We start from the raw sequence: 21,855 nt of genomic DNA, 5'->3' as shown, positions 1-21,855 counted from the left end.
AACAGGTTGTGCTGTTATCATAATTAATGTGTTAATTGAAAAACCAAATTTGTAAAACAAAATGGGATGGAGGAATAACGAATTCGCAAATGAGTAAGTGTCCATTTAAACGTGTGTGTGTGTGTGTGTGTGTGTGTGTGTGTGTGTGTGTGTGTGTGTGTGTGTGTGTGTGGCTGTTTTGTGTCTTGTGTGTTTGTGTACATTCACATAGGTGATTACAGATCTGTCTGTTGTGAGTGGCACCCCCTCCCTTGAGATTGACCCCGGTCACAACGCTCCATACACCCTGGCTGTATCACCATGGAAAACAGAAAAACTTAAAGGTGATCCCCCCCCCTCCCCATTGTGTGTTGTGTGGTTTGTTAGTATGTCACGTGGAAGGCAGCTGCTGTAAAATACCGGCTAAATTGGTTTATTATATTCCATTATATCTGCTTAAACAGACCAGCACACTCTCGTTGTTCTTAGTTTAAATGCCTGCTGTGAATACTGTGGTTTTACTGTCTACACAAGTGTTGTAGTGTTTGTTTTGCAAACCTGTATTTCCTGTGTTCACATCTACAGTATGTTTGCATTGGCAGATGAGTAGGATTATATGTTAAGTGGGAAATGGAAAGAACTTTTGACTACAAATGACTAATTAAAACAAACAAAACAATTAACTGAACACTTCATCTTCAACTTGCAGGTTTTGTGTCATTTGTAGAAATTGAAGACATTCAGGAGACAGACAAAGACAAAGGTGAGATCAGTGTTGGACCATATTCTGTGCATGAACCACTTAGAAAGCTTCAATCATACTTAGCTAATAAGGGGTTAAGTGTGTGTACATGTGTGTTTGCATGCCATTCAGGACATGTGCTCGGATGCTATGAGGTATACTTCTCTGTAGAGGTCATTTGTGAGTCACCAGCACCCATCAAGGTCATAGATGTACACTGTGCTGCTCAGGTACGTTCCGCAAACATACCTGAAGTCTAATCCTGTCGCAAATTACCTGCAGGGGCACAACATTTTGGGACAAAATTCATTTCACATCCGTTTTTACTGCTACATTCTTTAATTCATGCATTTTCATCACCTACATTTTTATTAATTAATTTTTATTAGCTCCACCCTTCATAAGAATAATGATCCACAAACCAACAGATGTTTATTTTATACTGATCAAATTTGGAAACCATTCTTACCAACATATGCAAAATTACATATAGACCCATTCACATACATACAAACCTACAGTTGTTAGAGTTGCATGATTAACAGCTGACTCTTTTTATTTCAGGCAGCAGACGAGCAGAGGACCTACGAGGTGAGAGGGAAAACATCCACCAGTGGCCGCTCTTCAGTCAGTGCACGTCAGCGGAACTTCGTGTCCCACAACCTTCGACTTCCCTCCCTTGCGAACTCGTCCCCTCTCAAAGTCCCCAGATAAAAACATCATCACTCTCATACAGCTAAGGATCTTCAGTTTTTTCTTTTTTCCTTTTTGATTTTTTCTTTTATAGTCGCTTTTTTATATAGGAACATTTACCACAACGTCACCTTCAATTTAGGAGATACCTTTATATTTTGGAAATGAACTGTTATTTGGAAAGGCACATTGCCACATTGATGGTGTTGATTATGGGATTCACATTTGTCCTTTTATTTTTCCCCTGGAAACGTGTTTCTCATCCGCAGTTTTAAAGAAATATTTTTATGCCAATGCAAAGATGGTTTTTACAGACCTCGTGGCAAGTGAATTAAATTTAGCAGGGTGACATTGACAACTATTTTTAATCCTAATTAACCCTGTGGGAACTTTTAATTTTAGCAATACTCTCCAAAGTCATCATCATACATATTGAAACACATGACACTGCATTTAGTGTCGTTGTCATGTACACTGAAGTCGGCCACTTGTAACACAAAACACAACAACTTCTAATATACTCACAATATTTTTGTGGGCATTGTATTTCAATCATTTTCAAATCAGTATATTCAAACTGATAATTTCAATTTTTACACTTAATTAAGGAAAAACTGATTTTACAGTAAAACAAAGTAATAAATTATGATGGAGATGTATTTCTAGACGTGATGGTGCCCTAGTTTGTGAATATCTTAGCACATACTGGAGCTTGTATTCGTGTGTGTGTGTGTGTGTGTGTGTAATTATTCACGAGGTAGTTATGCTCACTTATGTGTCCATTAAGCACCATCTGCAGCCTGCTGCGGCAAGAATGGAGGGAAAGAGGATGAGAGGAGAGAGGACAGATAGAGGAAGATAGGAGCAGGAGGGAGGAGGAGTAATAGTGATGGTAGTAGCATTAATAACAGTTGTATTTTCATAAATATATTAATGAAAAATCTTTATTTTATACAGTTCACAGTTTTTATTTTGTTGGACACTGTTTTTGATACAGAAAGTGAAATACAGTAAAATCTAAATACTGAAGATCATGTTTTTTACACAGTTTATTGATCACCACGTTAGGATGATCAATAAATTGCTGGATAATCTTCTTTTCAAGCAATATTTTTTACCTAAAAGCAGCTTCCTGTTGACATTAGAAGCTCCTGTAATAATCAGGTAAAGTGCAGTGGAGGTAACTGAAGTAGTTTCCAGCTGCTGTTATTGTGCAGCACAATTATCCAGGTCAAGTAAAAGGCTGCTGTGAAACTGGAGCTCTGCAGACACCCAATATCTGTGAGAGGAAACACTGCTGTACCATCACTGACACTGTCTGAAGGGAGGAAGTGAAGGGTCTGGAAGAACAGGCAAAATGTAGACTGTGAAGACAAAGGAGAAGAAGAAGAAGAAGTCCTGCTCACACTGACAGGTACAGAAACACCTTACTACTAAACACTGAACAACAAAAATGAAACAAACAATCAACAAAGAAAGAAATGACCTGAACACAACCCCGCATGAAAAACACAACTTACACTCAAACGCTGTTGACTGAGTTTAAACTATTACACTATTATAGATTGAATTGTCCAAAAGTATATCTTTGCTTTATTTGCTAATAATATTACATATGTACTTTTACCAAAGCAACACAATCAAGTATTTTAAATTCTGGTATTTCATCACCCCCTGTCCTTTAAAGACTGAAGAAATTCCTGAAATACGTGACTCAGCTAAAAGGTAAAAAGCCAAACAGAATTTGGGTTAAAAAGCTGCGGGAGGAGCTCGGCTACAAACTCTGATTCCGCAATTAATGGAGGTTGACGGGCGGCGGCGGCAGCAGAGAGTGGTTTATCTGGGCTGGGGGATTTGGACGGTATTAGTGTAATCTTTCTCTCGGTGACCAACAGGTCTTCTCATCATCTATCTGATACATCTCCCGCCTCTCATCCTAGAGATGAGAATAAATAATGGCACATCTGGGCCGCAGCTCGCTTCTGGGATCTGTCAGAGAATAACGTGAAACACAACTTCCCACACAGTACTCATTAAATACATAAGAATGTTTGTTAGTCTAAATCAGAAAGAAAAATATGTAATAACATACAGTATAATATAAGTATTAGATTCATGGGAATCATCTGCTTTATGTGCCATTATCAAACAGATCGCCATGACAAAGCACTTAGTGTTGGAGTACAGGGCTGCAATAAAAAGTCCTTGTTCATCACAACTGTTCCTCATTAAATATTTAACATTTGTATTATGTTATCAATACGATGCAGATGACGATGTGTTGCGCACAAATGTAAAAAGAAAAAAAAAAAGATTTTAAACATTCAGTTTTTGTATTTTTTGACATTTGTTGAAAGAATTTTCCCCCTAATTTAAAAACCTGTCTTTCCACAGACACCCGCCCTGATCGCAACAATATGACACAGAGAAAAAGTCACTGTGATTAAATATGTAAAGTTATAAATAAACCTGGGAACAGTCTGGAGATAAACACCCTCTGCCTGCAATCAATCAAATCTGTCCAGACCCTCTAATTCTCAGATCTGTGGCCCAGTTTGGCTCCAATCTCTTAAAGCTCCCCTCGGCCCTCATAACCCCCTCCCACATCACAACCACAGCGCCGCATGGTGAATAATTGACGAGCTCCCCCTCCCCTCTCCTCCCCTATGTGTCTCTTTCCATCACTCTGTCTTTGTGGTGTCGCTCATCGGGTTTTCCAGGCACTGACGACCTGCCCTCCCTCGCCTCCATCATGTCCAGTTTCCACCTGCTGCCGGCTGCATGCTGACGACAACCAGCAGGTAAACAGACTGAAGCAGAGGAGCAGCTGCTGGTAAGACCAGACCTAAACACTCAAACTAAGACGAGGCTGTTAGGAGTTTTAACTGTTTACAGTTTTAACTTTGTTCAGGACCTTTTAGCTGCATTTTGGTTCTTAAATCCAGGAAGCAGCAGATCGAGTTGTTTTCTCAAAACAGTAAAATGTAGATTTTATAAAATTAAAAACTGGACATATTTGGTTAAATCTTGCACTTTTTGGTGCTGTAGAAAACCATTTAACCCTTTGTGGATGTCATCCACCAAAGCTGAGAGAAAAGGATTATTTTTTAAACGTTTGACTCTTCAGATGAATTTGCACTTGAAGGTTGGGAACATGTTTTATAGCAACACACTTAAAGAACTTTTCTCTGAAGCATCATGAGCTGAGAGACTCCGCATCCACCTTCATAAGAATGTAAGACAGTGTTTGTATTTCTGCTCAAAGTTGCTCCACATACATAAAGAGGACTTTGTGTTTTCACTGTTTTTGTTTCTGAATGAAACTTTCGGATTTATTGTGTTGTTGTGAAGAGCCTTGTAGAAAGCTTCTGCAGAGGACTATGTGTGAAATGATTCTGCTGTGGTTCTCTAAAGAGTGAGTGCAGTTTTTATTTTTTTATGATAGAAATGAAAAACAAGTTGTAACAAACCAGAATTGTAAAAAGGACATTTTTGCAGCAAAAATGGCATTTTTCCAACTTTTCTCTTGTCTTTGTTTTTTAAACTAAAAACTACTGAACCTTTCACTCGTACACATGTTGTGAGTCGACTTTGATTCACTTTAACAGGCCAGGAGGGAAACCACTGCTACAGAAGAGAAATACTCTTAGATTAATCCACTTTCAATCAAAAGAATTTGTAGTAAAGCTAAATAAAGCTAAATCCTGGATTAAAACACCTGCTCTGATTTTATTTTTTTTTTGCCAAATAATTCTTCATAGCTGATGTGTGATGTGGAAACTCTTTCACTTCATTGTTTGGGGAGTTTTGGAGGCTGGAGACTTTGTTCAGTGCAACACAGAGCAAGTATAACTTCAGAGAGGATCCAGAAGACGAGATGTCTTGAAGACGTTTGTCAAAAAAGTGAAATTATAAAAGGTAGAAAAATCTTCTCTGCTGGTCATTGGGCAGAAGTGAAATAGAAATATCCTCATGAAAATGTGACTGAATATGAATCTCCTCTGTCTGGCTGTTTTCAGTAAGCTGTTGAAGTCATGAAGGAGTTCATCTTTCTCCTGCTGGTGGTGACGGAGGCGTCCTCCAGGTTTCACGACTGTCGAGGAGATCTCAAGTTCACCATCTGCTCTCTGGCTCTCTTCACTCAGCTGCCCAGCAGAGTGGCCCCCAGCACCGAGCTGCTCGACCTGTCCGACAACCACATCTCCGTCATCCCCAAACACTCCTTCAGCAAGAACCGCAGACTCAGAGTCCTGTTGCTGCAGAACAACAACATCAGTGTGGTGGAGGACGGCGCTTTCTCTCAGCTGGAGTTCTTGCAGAAACTGGACTTGAGCTGGAACCAGATCTCCACCCTGACTGAGGGTTTCTCCATCGGCCTGGCTTTGCTGCGGGAGCTGACGCTCGCCCACAACCGCCTGACCAGCCTGGACAGCCTGAGCTTCGTGCACCTGGACGGCCTGCAGAGGTTAAACCTGACCAGCAACGCCATCTCCACCATCCAGGTGAGGTCGTTCTCCTCCATGAGCACGCTGCGGCAGCTCCACCTGGAGGACAACCAGCTGACATTTCTGCGGAGCGGCATCTTCTCCATGCTGCGCTCCCTGGAGGTCCTCAACCTGGCCGGAAATCAGATCAGCGAGATGGAAGAGTCTGTCTTCAAGCCGCTCGTCAGCATGACTCTGCTCAACCTGGCCGACAACCAGCTGGCCACCATCTCCTTCAAGACGTTCCAGAACATCCACACCTACAGCACCCACATCCTGCTGGAGGGGAACTCCTGGAACTGCGACTGCGACCTGCAGAGACTCTTCCGGAAGCTGCGCAGCATCCAGAGGCTCTTCCTGGACGACTACTACAACCTCACCTGCAAGGCGCCGCCTGTCCTCCGTGACTACCGGCTGATGGAGGTGGACACGGAGCTGTGCATTGCCGAGACGGTCACCGTGCTCATCATCACCGCCACCGTGGTGGTCACCGTGCTGGCCGCCATGTTGATGGGCGAGAGGAAGAGGAAGAAGAAGAAGAAGGGGAAGCACTGGACGCAGCAGGGAGAGCTTTCAGATGAGTCGGACTACTGAAACACATCCTCCTCTTCCTCCTCTGAAACATATCACACTTTCTTTCTGTCCTTTTTATTCTCCTTATTTTAAGGAACTCGGTTGTTACTTAATTCCCATTCGAACATCTGCACGCCTGGAAAGAGATTTGGGATTCTGCCGTTCATTTTGTCGGATTTCCACTGGAAGGATTTCCCATCTGCTTCGCACCAAAAAGCCTCGAAAAGCTTTCTGTAAAACACAACATCTGCTTCATGATAAACACTTTTAGATTTTTTTGAATTGCATCACATTTGTCAAGATTTAATCCCCTAATTTTACTCGTACCTGAATAAAAAAGGGTTATTTTCTCATCTAAAACATTTGGACGGCAAAAATTATTTTTATGAGTGAATGAGATGAAGTTGAAGCGGTGGTTGTGGGTTGTTAATGTTCCTCTAAACATGGAAAAGCATTAAATGGGATGTTGTGACATTCAATTGTATAAAGTTTCTCATTTAAGACAAATGTTTTCCCATATTTTCATATTTTCCAGTAGAAAATGTTTTTCAGTACAGAGCACGTCAGCAGTTTACACTGAAGTCTACAGCAACCCCTGCAGGTAAAACGATTTATTGCACCGAAAATCATGATATGACTATTAATTTTCCTGTAGCACCAGATGGGTGGGGTTTATTTCCTGTAAAAATATTTGTATGACACCTTCCAGGAGCTTTCATTGTGGTTTTTTTTGCACACTCATCTGTCACCATAAGTGTTAAAATTAACACCAAATAGCATCACGTTTTAACACTTCTAACATGTTACTTTAGTTTCCTCCAAAGTTTATAGAGGAGTTATATAAAAGTAATAAAAGTACACATTAGAAATCCAGAATATTTTTATTTGATATGATTATGCATTTTGGGTTTGAGCTCATGCAGAATACATACATCATAATAAAATCATGTTTCCTAACTTTAAAGGGTCATTTATTGGGGTGTAGATTTATCTGTGATTAATAAATAATCATAAAATAAATATAATATAAAATAAAATAATAATCATGGTAGTATTTGGCATGTATATATAGTCATTATGGTTGTTTTTGTCATGTAATATCACTACAGGGAACATGTGTTGTATCTGAATGTTTATGTTTATGGTTGTTTTCACTGTGATTAATGGAAGTTTCCCCTTTAATTGACACACTGGAGACGTTCAGGCGGAGTCGCTCTGATGAGTCAACGAGCCTGGATTTACCGCTAAAATCCACCGGATGTCGACAAAATAAAAGCACAGCATACGCCCAGACAACAAAGAAAATAACAGGTACATATGCTGGAATAAACATTGAATGTAGTGATGCAATGCTGTTTTCATTTTCAGCTAGTATTACAATTACTTTAAAAGTGCTATTTACAATATGCCAGAACCCTTGTTTATGCAGTGAATTATATTTTATGTCCAAACAACAATTCAAAACCTTAAAATATTTAACTTAGTGTTCTATACAACAACAAACAGCATCAAATTCTGACATTTATGTTGCTGATTGATTTTGTCTTGATCAACTAGTTTAGTAGTAGTTCAGCTTTAGATATATGCTATAAAAATGACTATTTACTATATACTCAGATTTAAGTGTATGTATTCATAGAAATGATAATATAAAGCAGCCTGATATACAAAATAAAAAATGGAATGGATTGAATATTTACAAATAAGTATTTAAACACATACCAGCAACGATAATATAATAAAATATAATATAATAAAATAATGGCTTTTATTTTGAAAATGTAGACCGGATGCTGGCTTGGCGGTTGGTGTCACTTTCAGGACAGGTGGAAGCTCCGGTTTAACGAGCCGCTGTTGTTCTCAATACAAAGAGAAGGGAGCCGGGGAAACACTTTACATTCACACTAAGAGAAAAACGTGAACTCTTTCCCGTGAATTCAAACATTATCCGCGAAATAAAAGAAATAATTATCAGCGGTTTTTGTGTGAAAAATGTTCGACCGAAGAGAGAAAAATTCATCAGTAACTGCGCAGTCATAGTTTAATGGGAGCGGTGACCTGAGCAGGTGAGCTAATTAATGTGTCTTTAAATGTCGTGTTTTATTTCACGTTGAATGTTTTTCTGTTGAATATGTTATTATAATAATGTAATTGAGGTTGTAGGAGGTAGAATGAAAGTGTCACTGTGTCAGAGTAATTTCCTGCTCGTTCAACCGGTTCAACCGACCTGCAACGTCGTTCTAGCAATTTCCTTAAATCCTCGTTTAAATGTGTTGAGTTTGGTTTATTTTCCATTTAAAATAAACTGTAGCTTTAGTCAAGATGTCAAACACTTCCGCATAGGACCGTCAGTGCCGGACAGACGGTTTCCAAACTGCGGTCTGTGGACCTCCAGCGGTCCTTGTAGGATTACCAAGCGGCCCTGTTTTGTTGTAATGATGACTACACTGACACTGAGACCACAAAGGCTGTTTTAAAATCTCTCATATATGTGAAACCTTTATTCTTTTCATCATGAAAACTGGGGGAAAAATATGATTTTACTTTACTAACTTTTTTGTCAACCAGTCCACATCAGACCAGGTCTAGATCCAAAACCACTTCACTTAGACGTGAAACCTGGACCAGAATAACAAGCAGTTTAAAGACACTTTTATTCTATTATTGGCAACAGGAAAAAAGGTCATTTCAAAGCTTTATTTTGCACTCAGACTCCAGAGCTGTGTGATGTTGTGTCTTTGCATTTCAAAGGAGTAAAAATAACTTGTTTTCTAAGGGAAAAGAGAAGATAACAAAGAACATTAGAGCTTCTATTGATTGTTATATTGATTATAATTCATGCATTTAAAAAAAATGAACCTTTTTTTTTTATCTGTTTCTCTGTAACTTATTCACACCTCTATCTAAAGAAACCACTGAATGACTGTGTGCAGTGTTTAAAGCTCACTAATTGTTCCTCCAAAGACCGATCTATTTATACTAATATTGGGTGTTTGATTAATGCCAGACTGGGAGGTATTGAAGTTGGAAAGTCTCCAGAGTAAGAAACCTTTTTTTAGTAAGAGAAAGAAACAGATGGTGAATCATTGTAAGACTTTTTCTTTCACAACAGCTGTGTTTTCCTGTAGAGGATCTACCTCTTTACTGCAGAGGATCATGAAATGATGTTTGATTTCCGGCCAGTGATTATGTTCCAGCAGAGCAGACAAACCTGCCAGCTGGAGGAGAAATTCAGTATCATTTGTTTAATGACCGTTGGTGCCGCTCTCACCCTCATTTCCTTATCTTCCAGATATGGCAGCTGACGACAAGGTTGCCATCCTGACGGACGACGAGGAGGAGCAGAAGAGGAAGTATGTATTGGCCGAGCCGTTTAACACCCTGTCGATGGAGCGGCAGGTGGGCGTCACCACAACGCCTGCGCCCACCACCGACACGCCGCCCGAACAGGCCCTGGCCTCGCAGCCCGACTCCATCAACTGCTGCCAGAGGATGTGCCTCCGCATCAACAGCCACCTCCTCATCTCCAAAATCTTCTACTTCTTCTTCTACGCTGCCTACGGCTCACTGCACCCTCTGCTGGCCGTGTACTACAAGCAGCTCGGCATGTCGGCCAGTCGCAGCGGGCTGCTCGTCGGCATCCGCTACTTCATTGAGTTCTGCAGCGCCCCCTTCTGGGGGGTGGTGGCTGACCGCTTCAAGAAAGGGAAGGCGGTCCTGCTGTTCTCTGTCTTCTGCTGGCTGGTGTTCAACAGCGGCATCGGCTTCGTCAAACCAGCTGAGATGAAATGCGAGGAGAAAGGTGCTTCTCCCACAACTACGGTGACGCCGGTGATGACGACTCTCCCTGACAGTAACGTCACAAATCTGAACAACTCCACCAACCACACCAGGAGACGCCGGAGCTTTCTAGACCTCACTGGGCTTCCTGAACTCCCGCACTTCAGCTTGTTCCACAGGCGTGTACGAAGAGCTGACGCCACCACGACATCACCACCCCTCATGCCAGATAACACCACACAGCTCGCACCTAATACCTCCCAACCCACCACCACCTCCACCTCCACCACCACCACCACCACCACCACCACCACCTCTGCTGCTCCAACCAAAGCCAAGGAGTACCAGATCATCTACAACGAGGACCAGGTGGAGACCATCTTCCTGCTCATCCTGCTCGTCATCATCGTGGGCGAGTTCTTCAGCGCCCCGGCCGTTACCATCGTGGACACCGTCACCCTGCAGTACCTCGGTAAAGCCCGCGACCGCTACGGCCTGCAGAGGATGTGGGGCTCCCTGGGCTGGGGTCTGGCCATGCTGCTGGTGGGCATCTGGATCGACCACACGCACATCACCGTCGTGATCGATGGCGTTGGCTGCATCCTGCCCGACTTCCGCCTCCACAACTACCAGATCGCCTTCATCGTCTTTGGCGTGCTGATGGCCTTGGCGTTTGTTGTTGCCACTCAGTTCTACTTTGAGAAAGGCGGCGACTACCAGCAGGAGCTTCCAGAGGGCGTGGTGGAGCAGACCAACAGCCCGAGGTCGATAACGGACTCCAGCTCCTCGGACCAGACTCCCATCAGCCCCAGCGCCTCGCAGGAGTTCCACTACAGCGATCTCCTGAAGCTTCTCTGCAGCGTGCGCTACAGCTCCGTGCTTTTCGTCGCCTGGTTCATGGGCTTCGGCTACGGCTTCGTCTTCAGCTTCCTCTACTGGCACCTGGAGGACCTGAAGGGGACGACCACGCTGTTCGGCGTCTGCTCCGTCCTGAGCCACGTCTCTGAGCTCGCCGCTTACTTCACCAGCCACAAGTTCATCGAGCTGGTCGGACACGTCAGGTGAGACACACGAAATACAGATAATATCTTCCTCTCAATACTGAACAGACAAATGAATAAACAAGGTTAAACATGGAATTAGACCTGCGATTACTATTATTGATTAATCTGCCAGATATTTTTTTCAATTAATTGCTTCCTCTGAAAGATCAAAAAATAGTTTTATTTGACCAAAAGTCCAAAGACTTTAAAATATTTAGTTTACAGAGATGTATGACGAAGAAAAGCAAGAAATCCTCTTGAAAAATGACTGGAAGGATTTTTAGATTAACATTATTTTTCTGCTGCTCAACTAATCGATTAATTGACGAATTGTTTCAGCTCTAATTGAAATTGGAATCAGATTTTTTTATGTCCAGAGAAGCCTGAGCACTGTCCAGTTTATATAATCATCTTGGATTTCCTCTTTCCTTGCATCTTTATTTGACTCCAGTCCATCCTGACAATAAAATACCTAGTGTTCACTCATCACAGTAAATAAGGGCGTCTGTGGTGATGAAGTGCCCCAGTTGGACAGTTAGATCCGTCCTCCACTCTGCAGGAGCGAGCTGCAGTGAGTTGTTGTATCCAGTGTCAGAGCAGGGGAGAGTGAACGTGCCTCTTTGAGACAATGCCGTCATTCATACTCGGGGTTTCTGTCGGAGCGAATTGAGGGCCGGACCTCACGGGCAGCGGGGACATTCGAGAGCGTGGTGTTAGATGTCAGGCTGCAGCTCTGAACCTGCATCAGTCCTGCACATAAAACACACAACGTCGACACTGTTGACTGTGAAACAGCTCGACAGGAGGGGAAGTGAAAGGAGCTGCTGCATGGATTGAATATTAGCCGTTTCCTGAAATAACCAAAAGATTTACACATGCAGATGTTTAGTTAATGTTTAACATCCAACCAAACACAACAACTAATTTTCCTCAGAAGAGTCAGAGCTATTTACTTGGATTGAACAGTGGGTAATAAGATGTTTATAATCCTCAGATTGGCATCAAATAATAATGGTTATGTGTACAGACCAGAATGGAAAATCTCAATCAATAATCAGGCCTCATTATTAGTATTAGTACTGTAACATTATATTTTGATGCTGTTTGCAGTAAAACAGCAAAGTAGAACATAAATAAAAAGACAAGAGAGAGTAAAAACTGCAGTGAAACTATAACTGATGTCAAATGGTTGAAAAAAACATGCAGTTAGACACTGAAACTGAAACTGACTGTACAGTATTCGGCAGGTTCATCTCACACTGTATTTCCTTCACGCTGTTGAGTCTTGAGCATGTGAGGACGTGACGCTTCCTGCTTTAACTGGAACAAGAGCAGAAAACCACTCGAGAGCCGAGCAGGCTGCAGCTTCAGCATCACTCATGCTCACTTATCTTTTTATGGGTGGGAGGATGTTAATGGGTCACCTCAGGCTGCTGCAGGTGTCCTGTGTTGACCCTGTCACGGTGTGTGTTTCCACTGTTAGCAGCCGAAAGATCATCTGCTGCTGCTTCACTGATGTGCTCAGTTTTAAAATGAAAAGGCAACCCAGAAAACCCAGAGAGCATCTCGTGGTGAGTTGCTCTTTAAGTAGCCGGGTTACAGTCATATGATAACCAGCGTCCTTGTTTTTAACTACCACCTGTTTTATGCACAATTTAAATTTGTGCATGTAAAACCTACATTTTAGGGGAAAAAAACTTCTGTATATGACATTTTTTTCATCTGCAGAGCCTTAAAAACTTATGTTTATGTTCATGTCATGTCTTTAAAATTAAGGAGATGTATTTAAATATAAAACCTGACTGACTGATTTAGTATTTGTAAAATTCAGACCAAAGAAAAGAACTGTCCTCTCAATACACTCAGTCCAAAGTCCTGCGTCACTAAACTAAAGGTGAAATAAGAGAAGGAGAAATCAGATTTCTCTGCTGTGTGTGCAGGAGGATTTACAGTTACCAGTTTACTACACAACCATCTGCGACATTTCCTGTGTTCAAGGTCACTTTAATATTTCTTATTCACTTCAGCACATCCACAGAAACTATGGTTATGACATGTCAGTTAATTTAAGGTATTAAAGTTGTATTTTCTGTCCCAATCAACGCTGAATGATTGAGGCCAGAACCAGAAAATCAGCTGACACGTCGAGCTCAAACACAGCTCCTCTTGTGTGTGTGTGTGTGTGTGTGTGTGTGTGTGTGTGTGTGTGTGTGTGTGTGTGTGTGTGTGTGTGCTCAGCGAACCGTGTTTGGTTGAACAAACTGAAATAATCCTGTCTGGAGATGAACTGGCTGAGGGTGTGTCGTGCTCACATCAGTTTGTCTCTGCTGCTCTCAGCGTCACTGCAGCCAGGAAACAAAAAGCTCTTATTGAAACTGAGACGAAACAATGACTCGATTCATCGATTGAAGTTTTACGATCAAACTGAGCTTCTATTTGTTTTCTCCTCTCGTCCTTTGACAAAAAAACTTACAGCTTTAACCTTTAGTTAAACAGCTGTCTCTCAGTTGAACCCTGAAGCTCAATTACTCACTGACAGTTTTAATAATTAATCATTTTTCTAAAGTAAAGTGAACAAACTGCTCACAGCCTCTTGTGTAAGATCTGTGTGTTTTCCACCTTTTATCATCTCTGTTCATTTTGGATTTTTTGAAAGAATCAGTTTTAACACAAAACTTCAGATTTCTTTAATTTTAATTTTATATTTTTGTGTATTAAAAAACAGCAAAGTAGAAAAAACTTGCACAAAAGGAAAAAGCTGAGCAGAAGGTCATGTTTCGAGAAAATTACTAGAGGTGTGGTCCTTGTTGTAAATTGCATATTGATTAACTGACTTTAACACCCTCCCCCCAGAGTGCTGTACATCGGCCTGGCCTGCAACACGGCTCGTTACCTGTACATCTCCTACCTGCAGAACGCCTGGACCGTCCTGCCCATGGAGGTCCTTCAAGGTAACATCCGTTCACTTCTCTGTCTGCAGGGAGGGAGGGGTTGGAAAGCTAGGACCCCCAGAGGACACGACGAGAACAGGCTGTGTTTGTCCTAACAGGACGCTTATCAGACGGCCTCCTTCCTCCTGCAGCCTGGATCACTAACAGCAGTGAAGCAGGAGCTGCCGGAGCTGCTCTGCAGACACTGACGAGTTTATACACAAACAGGAAGCCTAGAAAATACTAGATTCAAGTTGTGCGTGAACCTGCTGAGAAATCAAAGAGACGCTCTGTAACGTATCAGCTCCTTCTTTAGGGAACTTATAGGAGACTGTTGGACCTGTAACACGTATAAATGACCTTAGTGTAAGTAGAATAAATCCAACAAAAGAACAAAGGAGATAATTTTCAGGATTTAAAAGCGCATTATTCAAACTAAAGTAGATAAAAATGTAAAGCAAGTGAAAAACAAAAGAGGACTTGAGTGGATGGCGAAGTTTAGTAAACACACCACAGCTCCTGTGTGATTCTGGGTGGTTTGTTTGAGACGTCCACCCTGAGAAAACACAGACACCTCACAGAATAAACAAGTGAAAACTCGTTCAGAGCTTCAGCTTCAAGTTCACTGTCTGTTTTCACTGTGAGGCCGACCACTTAAAACAGTTTAAAAAAACAATATATCTTATTGTGTATTCAACATATCCAACACTTCGATAACGTCACCACACAACAGAAGACATCAGAGAGAGCTCTCTTCAGAAACACAGCACATTTCTACTGCTGTTTACCTCCAGTGTTTAATGTGTGATTAGCTGCGACCGGCTCTCTGAGAAGGCGTGGTGGTCATGTGACATGTTATGGCTAAGGCTGCAGACAGGAAGCTGGACCGCTGACAAAATAAAAGTGTTTAGTCTGTGCTCTGATTAAAAAGTAAATAAGACCCAAAGATAGATTCAATATATTTTTCACTAGAAATAAACAATATAGTCCAAGAAATACTGGATTTATTTAACAAATTCGTTTTTATATCATTCTATTTTTCCAAACACTAACATCAGAAACATTTTAAATACTATGAAATAGAGACGCTGACTATAAATTATATTATCAGAGTGAAATACAAAAAAAAAAAGAAGTAAAATATTAATAAATGAAAGTAAGACCCACAGTTAAAACTAAAAACATGGCAGTGCATATAGGCAGCACAGCTCTGTTGACTGCTGCCAGTGCCAATGTTGAATCATATTTTACTTTGTGGTATGTTGTGATCTCAGTTTCAGTGACCCTGATGATCAGTGTGCTTTTTTTTGTTTGTTTGTTTTCCTGATGAAACTTGAGCCAAAGACAGGAAACATATTCCTTCATTTCAAGTCCAGTTTATTCTAAAAACAACTTCCTGAGAATATCTCCAGGTGTCATGCTCCTCCTCCTGCTCCACCTCTGACCCCCTGTCTGTCCCTGTGCGTCCTGCAGGTGTGACCCACGCCTCAGTTTGGGCAGCTTGCATCTCCTTCCTGAGCGCCGCCGTCCCCCCTGCGCTGAGGACGTCAGCGCAGGGGATTCTGCAGGGCCTTCACCTGGGTCTGGGCCGCGGCTGTGGAGCCATGGTGGGGGGAGTGTTCGTCAGTTATTTTGGTAGGACACACACACACACACACACACACACACACAATCAGTTTTAAAAAGTGATAATAATTAAATAAGACTTAAAGATGAACCAATAGTTTCCCTGTTTGCTCTGCAGGTGCTGCAGCGACGTTCAGAGGAATCGGCATGGCCTCCCTCGTCATCCTCCTCATCTTCGCCTTCATCCAGTGTTTGTCTGGAGAGGCTGAAGACAAAGGTGGGAAAACTCCCTCCACCCACACACACACATTTCATTTGATAAAATGAAACTTTGATGATCCAGGTCTCTAGACCTTACAACAAATTACACACTTTATATACAAGATTATAATAAAATGAGTCGCAGAATAATCATTACACAGACAGACGCGTTAATTTAAACACAAATATCTGCTTCAATTTGTGATTTAACCTCATCAAATTAAAGCTACTAATTCATGAAAGTTGTATTTACAACTTGTCCACGATGAGTTTACATTTTCAGCTGCATGTTTGTATGATCACGTGTTCCCACTGTCATTGTTTACATTGTGTTTCCGGTTCTTTATGTTTTTCCATGGGTTTAGTTTTTACTGCTTTCGTCATCTGTCTCGTAAAACGTTTAGATTTTCTCGTCTTACACAGTTTACACGTTTCTGTCTGAGTCAATAAAATATGACCAGACTTTTGAAGCCTCCTGAATCGGATCTAAATGCTTAAATTCAATATGAATTTAAATCTGTTTTATTTGTATACATTTTTTTTCTCAGAGGATAAAATTTTAGCTGAGAACATCCCGGTCCCCTCCAGCCCGGTTCCCATCGCCACCATCGATCTGGTGCAGAGTCAGAACGCCGCCGGCAGCCTTTCTCCGGTCCGACAGGCCGCCGTCTTGCCCGTCAAGAAGACCAAGCACCAGGAGGATCAGGAGGACGTGACCCGGCCGGCCTGGGTGCTCTCTGGAGCCCCGTGGGTCACCATCGCCTTCGCCATCGTCCAGATCAAAGAGATGATGAACCTGGCGAAGAGCAGCGGACCGCCACCAGAGAACCAACCACTGCAGGTGAACAAAGTCACGACTCAAACCTTGTTCAGTACAGTCACTAACAGACTGAGAGGACCAGAGCAAAGGCTAACCTGTCACCATGACAACATTAGCAGAATATGATCATTTACAGTTATTACTTTTAGTTGTGCAGTTATTTCAATCTACACACAAAGTAAACAGTCAATTAGCTGATTAATAAGCATTAATTTGATAATCGATTAATTATTTTAATTTAAAATTGTAGTTTTTTTAAATCTTTTAGTCCGAATGATGAGAAATGTCCATCAGAAGTTCTCAGCGTGTCCCTCATGTGACTCCTGCATCTGATTGTATTTGTCAAGTTCACAGCAGTGACAGTCAGTTGCTGCTCGGGTCCTTTTGTGACTTCCTCATTAATTAAAACCAACATTTTAGATTTTTAATTCATGTTTTAAGGTGAAACTCACGCGTGTCGTCACTGCATGCTGATGTAGCTGCAGTAGCGATAGATGTCATGTGATAATAACAGACTGTTTCCATCTGTTGTGTCTGATGGTTTAATGACTGTGTGGGAAATGTCTCTTTAACTCTCTGTCCTCCTCTACTCGGCTGCCCACACACACGCCCAAGAAAGGTGAGACGTCTTTGCGTGCGAAGGTCGATGGAAAACTACTGTGTGTGTTGAGGGGGTGCCCTGGGTTTTCTGTGTGTGTGTGTGTGTGTGTGTGTGTGTGTGTGTGTGTGTGTGTGTGTGTGTGTGTGTGTGTGTTTTGCATGGGGTGATAACAGTGACTCATCTACACCTGTGTGTGTGTGTGTGTGTGTGTGTGTGTGTGTGTGTGTGTGTGTGTTTGTGGTATGTGGGCGTGTACATGCATGCATACGTCTATGTGTTTGTGAGAACTCCCACGCATGAATCAAGACGTCATGTGATGTGCATGCATGCCTGAATTACTCCCTGGTGATGTCACACCCCACCCCACCCCAGCCCCCTGACCCTATCCTCTGGTGGAGATGTTGGAGTTGCTGGCAAGATGCAATTATCACATTATCAGGACAAACAGTTCTTCAGTTCTTGATATTTTTTTGACCAGATCTCAAACGTGTGGTGGATTTACCTAAATCAAGCCTGTTTAAAAAATTTGCTCCCGTGTTTTTCGGAGAAGCGAGGACCCCGCTGTCTAGGTGAGACCGGTGGCCATCTTTGTAGCTCGATGACAGGCCAGTGAATCTCCATCTAAATCTGCCTCTAATCTTCAAACCGGTGGAGATCAGTGGAGTGCAGATTGGCTGACTGTTGCTCTGACTCTCTTCAGGAGAGACGAATTAAAGTCACTAAAGTGCTTTTAAAAGTTGCTGAGTCAAGCGAGACCAAGATTTTAATATTAAAGGAGCATTACCCAGAAAACGGTCTTCATGATTCAGTCACATGGCGTTCCCTCCCTGCGCTCAAAAATCTAAACGTTTGTGTGTGTCCTCCAGCAGCTGGTCGTTCAAAGGTATTTTTCTGAGCCCACAGATGTCTGCTGCCTCTCTGAATGATCAAACGTTCGCCTGCTGCAGGTCTGTGGAAATGTTTTACCACATTTAAATATTTTTATCATTTCGAGCAGACTGTAGACATCTGTGAGATCACGTACGTACCTTTTTAAAGATGCAACGTGCTGCTGAGGAAGAGGTAAAAATACAACATTTAGTCTTGAGAACATTATGTGGCCGAGTCAGAAAGTAACGTACAGGGTGCAGAGGACACAGGTGAGGCGACAGGATTCATGCAGGTCAGTGCAGCTGATGAATTTAGACGTTCATGTGAAGTCTGACTGTTTTTAAGATTTGATTTATAGTCAGAATTTATCTTTGTGCCTCCAGTTAGTGTCCTAGTGAACACAGCTAATAGAAGCTAGCAAGTTAGTGTTAAAATAATGTTTTCTCTTCTGGCTAGTTAGCTAGCCAGGCAGCAACAAGTTTTTCCAGCTAGACCTTTATTCAGACTGAATTAAATAAAAGGCCGTTCTGACCTGTCCCTCATGTTGGCGCCAGATGTGTGAGTGTATGTGTGTGTGACCTGAAAAACTGGCTTCTAGTCCGACGCTATCACTGTTTGTTTCCTCTTGTTGCCAGGTACCTGATGAGCCGGCGTCTGCTGAGTATGTGGCGGTGGTGACGACGCACACAAGTTCAACTGATGATGGCACAGATTCACGGTCGGCCACCTCAGAATCAGACACACAACCGAACCCCACCCGCCATAACAAAGACCAAACGCACCCACCCTCAGAGGGGGGAGGGCCTAAAGAAAACCCTGCCTTCACAGCAGAAAACACAGACTGACGTTCTGTTTAGAAACTATTTAATTTACTGCAAAAACATCCATATTAACACGTCACTTAGTCTCAAAGTCAGTCTGTGTAAAAGTCTGCTTCCACTGCACTTCTGTCAGCTTCTTGACAAAACACTGTATTTGTATAGAGTTATTGTAAAAAATGTAAATGATCATGATGTCCAGAAACAAGTTGTAGATACTGTTGGAACGGGTTGTTTTTCCAGCAGGGACAAATGAGGTGCGTTAGGTCCAAGGTGAGCAAATCCAACTCACCTCGGAGCTCTGTGCACTATGTTAACTGCCCTTTAACGGTGGAGCGTGAAGGAAAATCCTTCGAGTGTAAAGAATGTGCCTCTGAAGTCGTTTGTTGACTTCATTTACATAAAGAAAGTGAGGAAATCTGACAAAAATTCAACAGTTCGATTCCACAGTAACGAGCAGCATTTAGAAGAAGTGACGACATTAACACATCAGATCAATTTTTAGGAACTGATCGGGTTTATCAGGTTATTTATCTTTCATGCATTTTAATACAGAGGTTCCCAATCTTTTGTGCACCACAGATGGTTTTTATATTGACTGAGTCACTGTGCACACTGCTTGTTTAGCTGATTAATATTAGTGACAAATACATTGTGTTTCCTGTAACTTCTTCACAATAAAAGCTGGTGTGTGTTTCACCAGTTGAAGCAGCAGCAGCAGCAGCAGCAGTAGGGAATTTGCATGAGCTTTAACTTAAAATAAAGTTAACAATAAGATTAAAAACAAAGGAATTGTATCAATACAGGGTTTGATTTAATTAAAATCTTAAGGATTAAAACACATTTTTTACATTTCATTTCAGGCATGACTTTGCTCTCTGTATTTATCCTCCCAACAGAAATCAAAACTTAACTTTATTCAGTTTGTAAATTAAAAGACAGACAGAATCAGTCTGAGTCAAGTTCAAGATGCAAACGTGCCTCCTGCAGGTTTTCTGCAGGATCCAGTTTCTTAAAAAAAAAAAGAAAAAAGGCTTAAATCTAATTTACAAAAGTCTTAAATATGTGTCTATTTCCTGCTTTATGCAGTAATATTAATCATAAACAGTGTGTGACTGCAGGTGTCAGGAGACGTTACACACCTGCTGTGTAAACTGCAGCTGAGGAACCTGTTCACACTGTTGCTGCTGCTGCTGCTGCTGCTGACGACGACTTTGACAAAGACCTAAATTAATTAATCATTTTTTAATTTGATCCGGGTCCAGGTCACATGAATGTAATTAATGATATCAGGAGTTGTTATCCTGCTTCTAGACCCTCTGATATGAAACAGGTATTAAGTTATATTCTATGTGTTTTAAAAGGCTTAAATTGAACCTGGTGAACTTATAGTTTAATATAGATGTATTTCTTCTGCTGAATCATATTGTTTCCTCACAGCTCTGTAGTAATCTTTCTGTGGCACAGGGGTTGGGAACCTTTTAAAATACTTTAAAAATTTAGGTTTACATGACAGGGTATTAAGAAAAACAGGATTCCTGGAAAGACGTCTCCTCCTTTGTTTCAGATTTCAGCTGCTGTCAGGTGGTCGTTTGATCGTTGTATATTTGTATAATTTGTTGAAGAGCACACTGAAGGAGCCGTGATGAAGAAGTGCCTCTTTTAAACCCACTGTAAGCCTCTTAATCATCATTGTCGTTGCAACTAATTATTAGAAAATGTCGAGCAAGGATCCCTTTACTGAAACACACTCCTACAGAAACACCTGTCATCTTCAACACAGGATACTGGGGGATTTTTTAAAGGTTAATCCCACTGTTTTTGTATTGAAACTGCCAATAGCTGAAACACTGTATGTACCGTCTCTGTTTCTGATTTTCATGCCAAACAATTCCCAGTATTCAGTGTTTTTGTGTCGTCCAAGTAGAAAAGCCTGAGGATTGAAGACTTCCTGTTACCTGTAATATTAAAGGAGATTTTGGAAAAAGAGCTTCTGTGTGACGGTGACCATTTAATACGGCGTAAGTGTCGTTTTAATCATACTGGTTAAAAGAAAAACAGCATTATTAAATGTATGTTGTGTTGATAAATAACACAAATCTGTGGCCCAGATTGTAACTGTAACTGGGCAACTCCATCCCCTGAAGAAGATCATGGGATATGATTGAAAGCTCCAGAACAGCTACCACATGGACCTGGTGGTGAGACTTCTACCTTAGTACTTTTTACTCCGCTGCATGTATTTTATTTTATGAGTCTGAATCTGGAACGTAACTGTTAAACTCATTAAATAAATGTCGTTGAATAAAAAGTGGAAAGAAACATAAAATGGAAATATTCAACAGATCGGTTGGTAGTAACAGTACATGAGTAAATTCACATAGTTACTTTCCACCACTACTTTCCATAACATTTCCAATGCAGGAGTTGTAATGGAGTATTTTCACTCTCTGATATTGATGCATCGGGTTTTTAAAAGTTGACATTTACATTTAGATGTAAAACTTATTTTGAAAGTGACGACAGCAGTGACATGAATGTTACTGGAGCAGAGGTTTTAAATCTGCCTACATGTTCATGCTGCAGGACGCTGGCTGCTACAGATGTGTTTCAAAGCAGCCACTTGATGGCAGTAGTGTCCTGAGAGTGGCGGCGGATTTACGGAGTCTTAAATGGACTAAGCCAGCCTCTGTAT

The 21,855-nt window shown here is 41.6% G+C and overlaps 2 protein-coding genes across 3 annotated transcripts; both read left to right on the top strand.

Moving 5' to 3' along the window:
• The first annotated feature begins 5,448 nt into the window (after positions 1-5,448).
• Positions 5,449-7,135, top strand: LOC111222654 (insulin-like growth factor-binding protein complex acid labile subunit). The gene has a single exon (XM_022746456.1). It carries the CDS (start codon positions 5,449-5,451, stop codon positions 6,490-6,492), a length of 1,044 nt encoding a protein of 347 aa, XP_022602177.1. The 3' UTR covers positions 6,493-7,135.
• A 1,156-nt stretch (positions 7,136-8,291) lies between these two features.
• On the top strand, positions 8,292-19,878 carry mfsd6 (major facilitator superfamily domain containing 6). Of its 2 annotated transcripts, XM_022746582.1 has the most exons (8): positions 8,292-8,537; positions 9,764-11,312; positions 14,148-14,245; positions 15,698-15,859; positions 15,969-16,067; positions 16,600-16,892; positions 17,487-17,490; positions 18,978-19,053. In XM_022746582.1, exons 2-8 carry the CDS (start codon positions 9,766-9,768, stop codon positions 18,983-18,985), a joined length of 2,211 nt encoding a protein of 736 aa, XP_022602303.1. In that variant the 5' UTR covers positions 8,292-8,537; positions 9,764-9,765; the 3' UTR covers positions 18,986-19,053. The 2 variants fall into 2 exon arrangements, with proteins under 2 accessions (XP_022602303.1, XP_022602302.1); XM_022746581.1 differs by lacking the exon at positions 17,487-17,490 and having other exon boundaries at positions 18,978-19,878.
• Positions 19,879-21,855: the final 1,977 nt, after the last annotated feature.

Source organism: Seriola dumerili, unplaced genomic scaffold, assembly GCF_002260705.1.
Source record: "Seriola dumerili isolate Sdu_G_001 unplaced genomic scaffold, Sdu_1.0 BDQW01000105.1, whole genome shotgun sequence".
Classification (NCBI taxonomy): Eukaryota; Metazoa; Chordata; class Actinopteri; order Carangiformes; family Carangidae; genus Seriola; species Seriola dumerili.
This window is presented reverse-complemented; position numbering and strand designations above follow the sequence as displayed.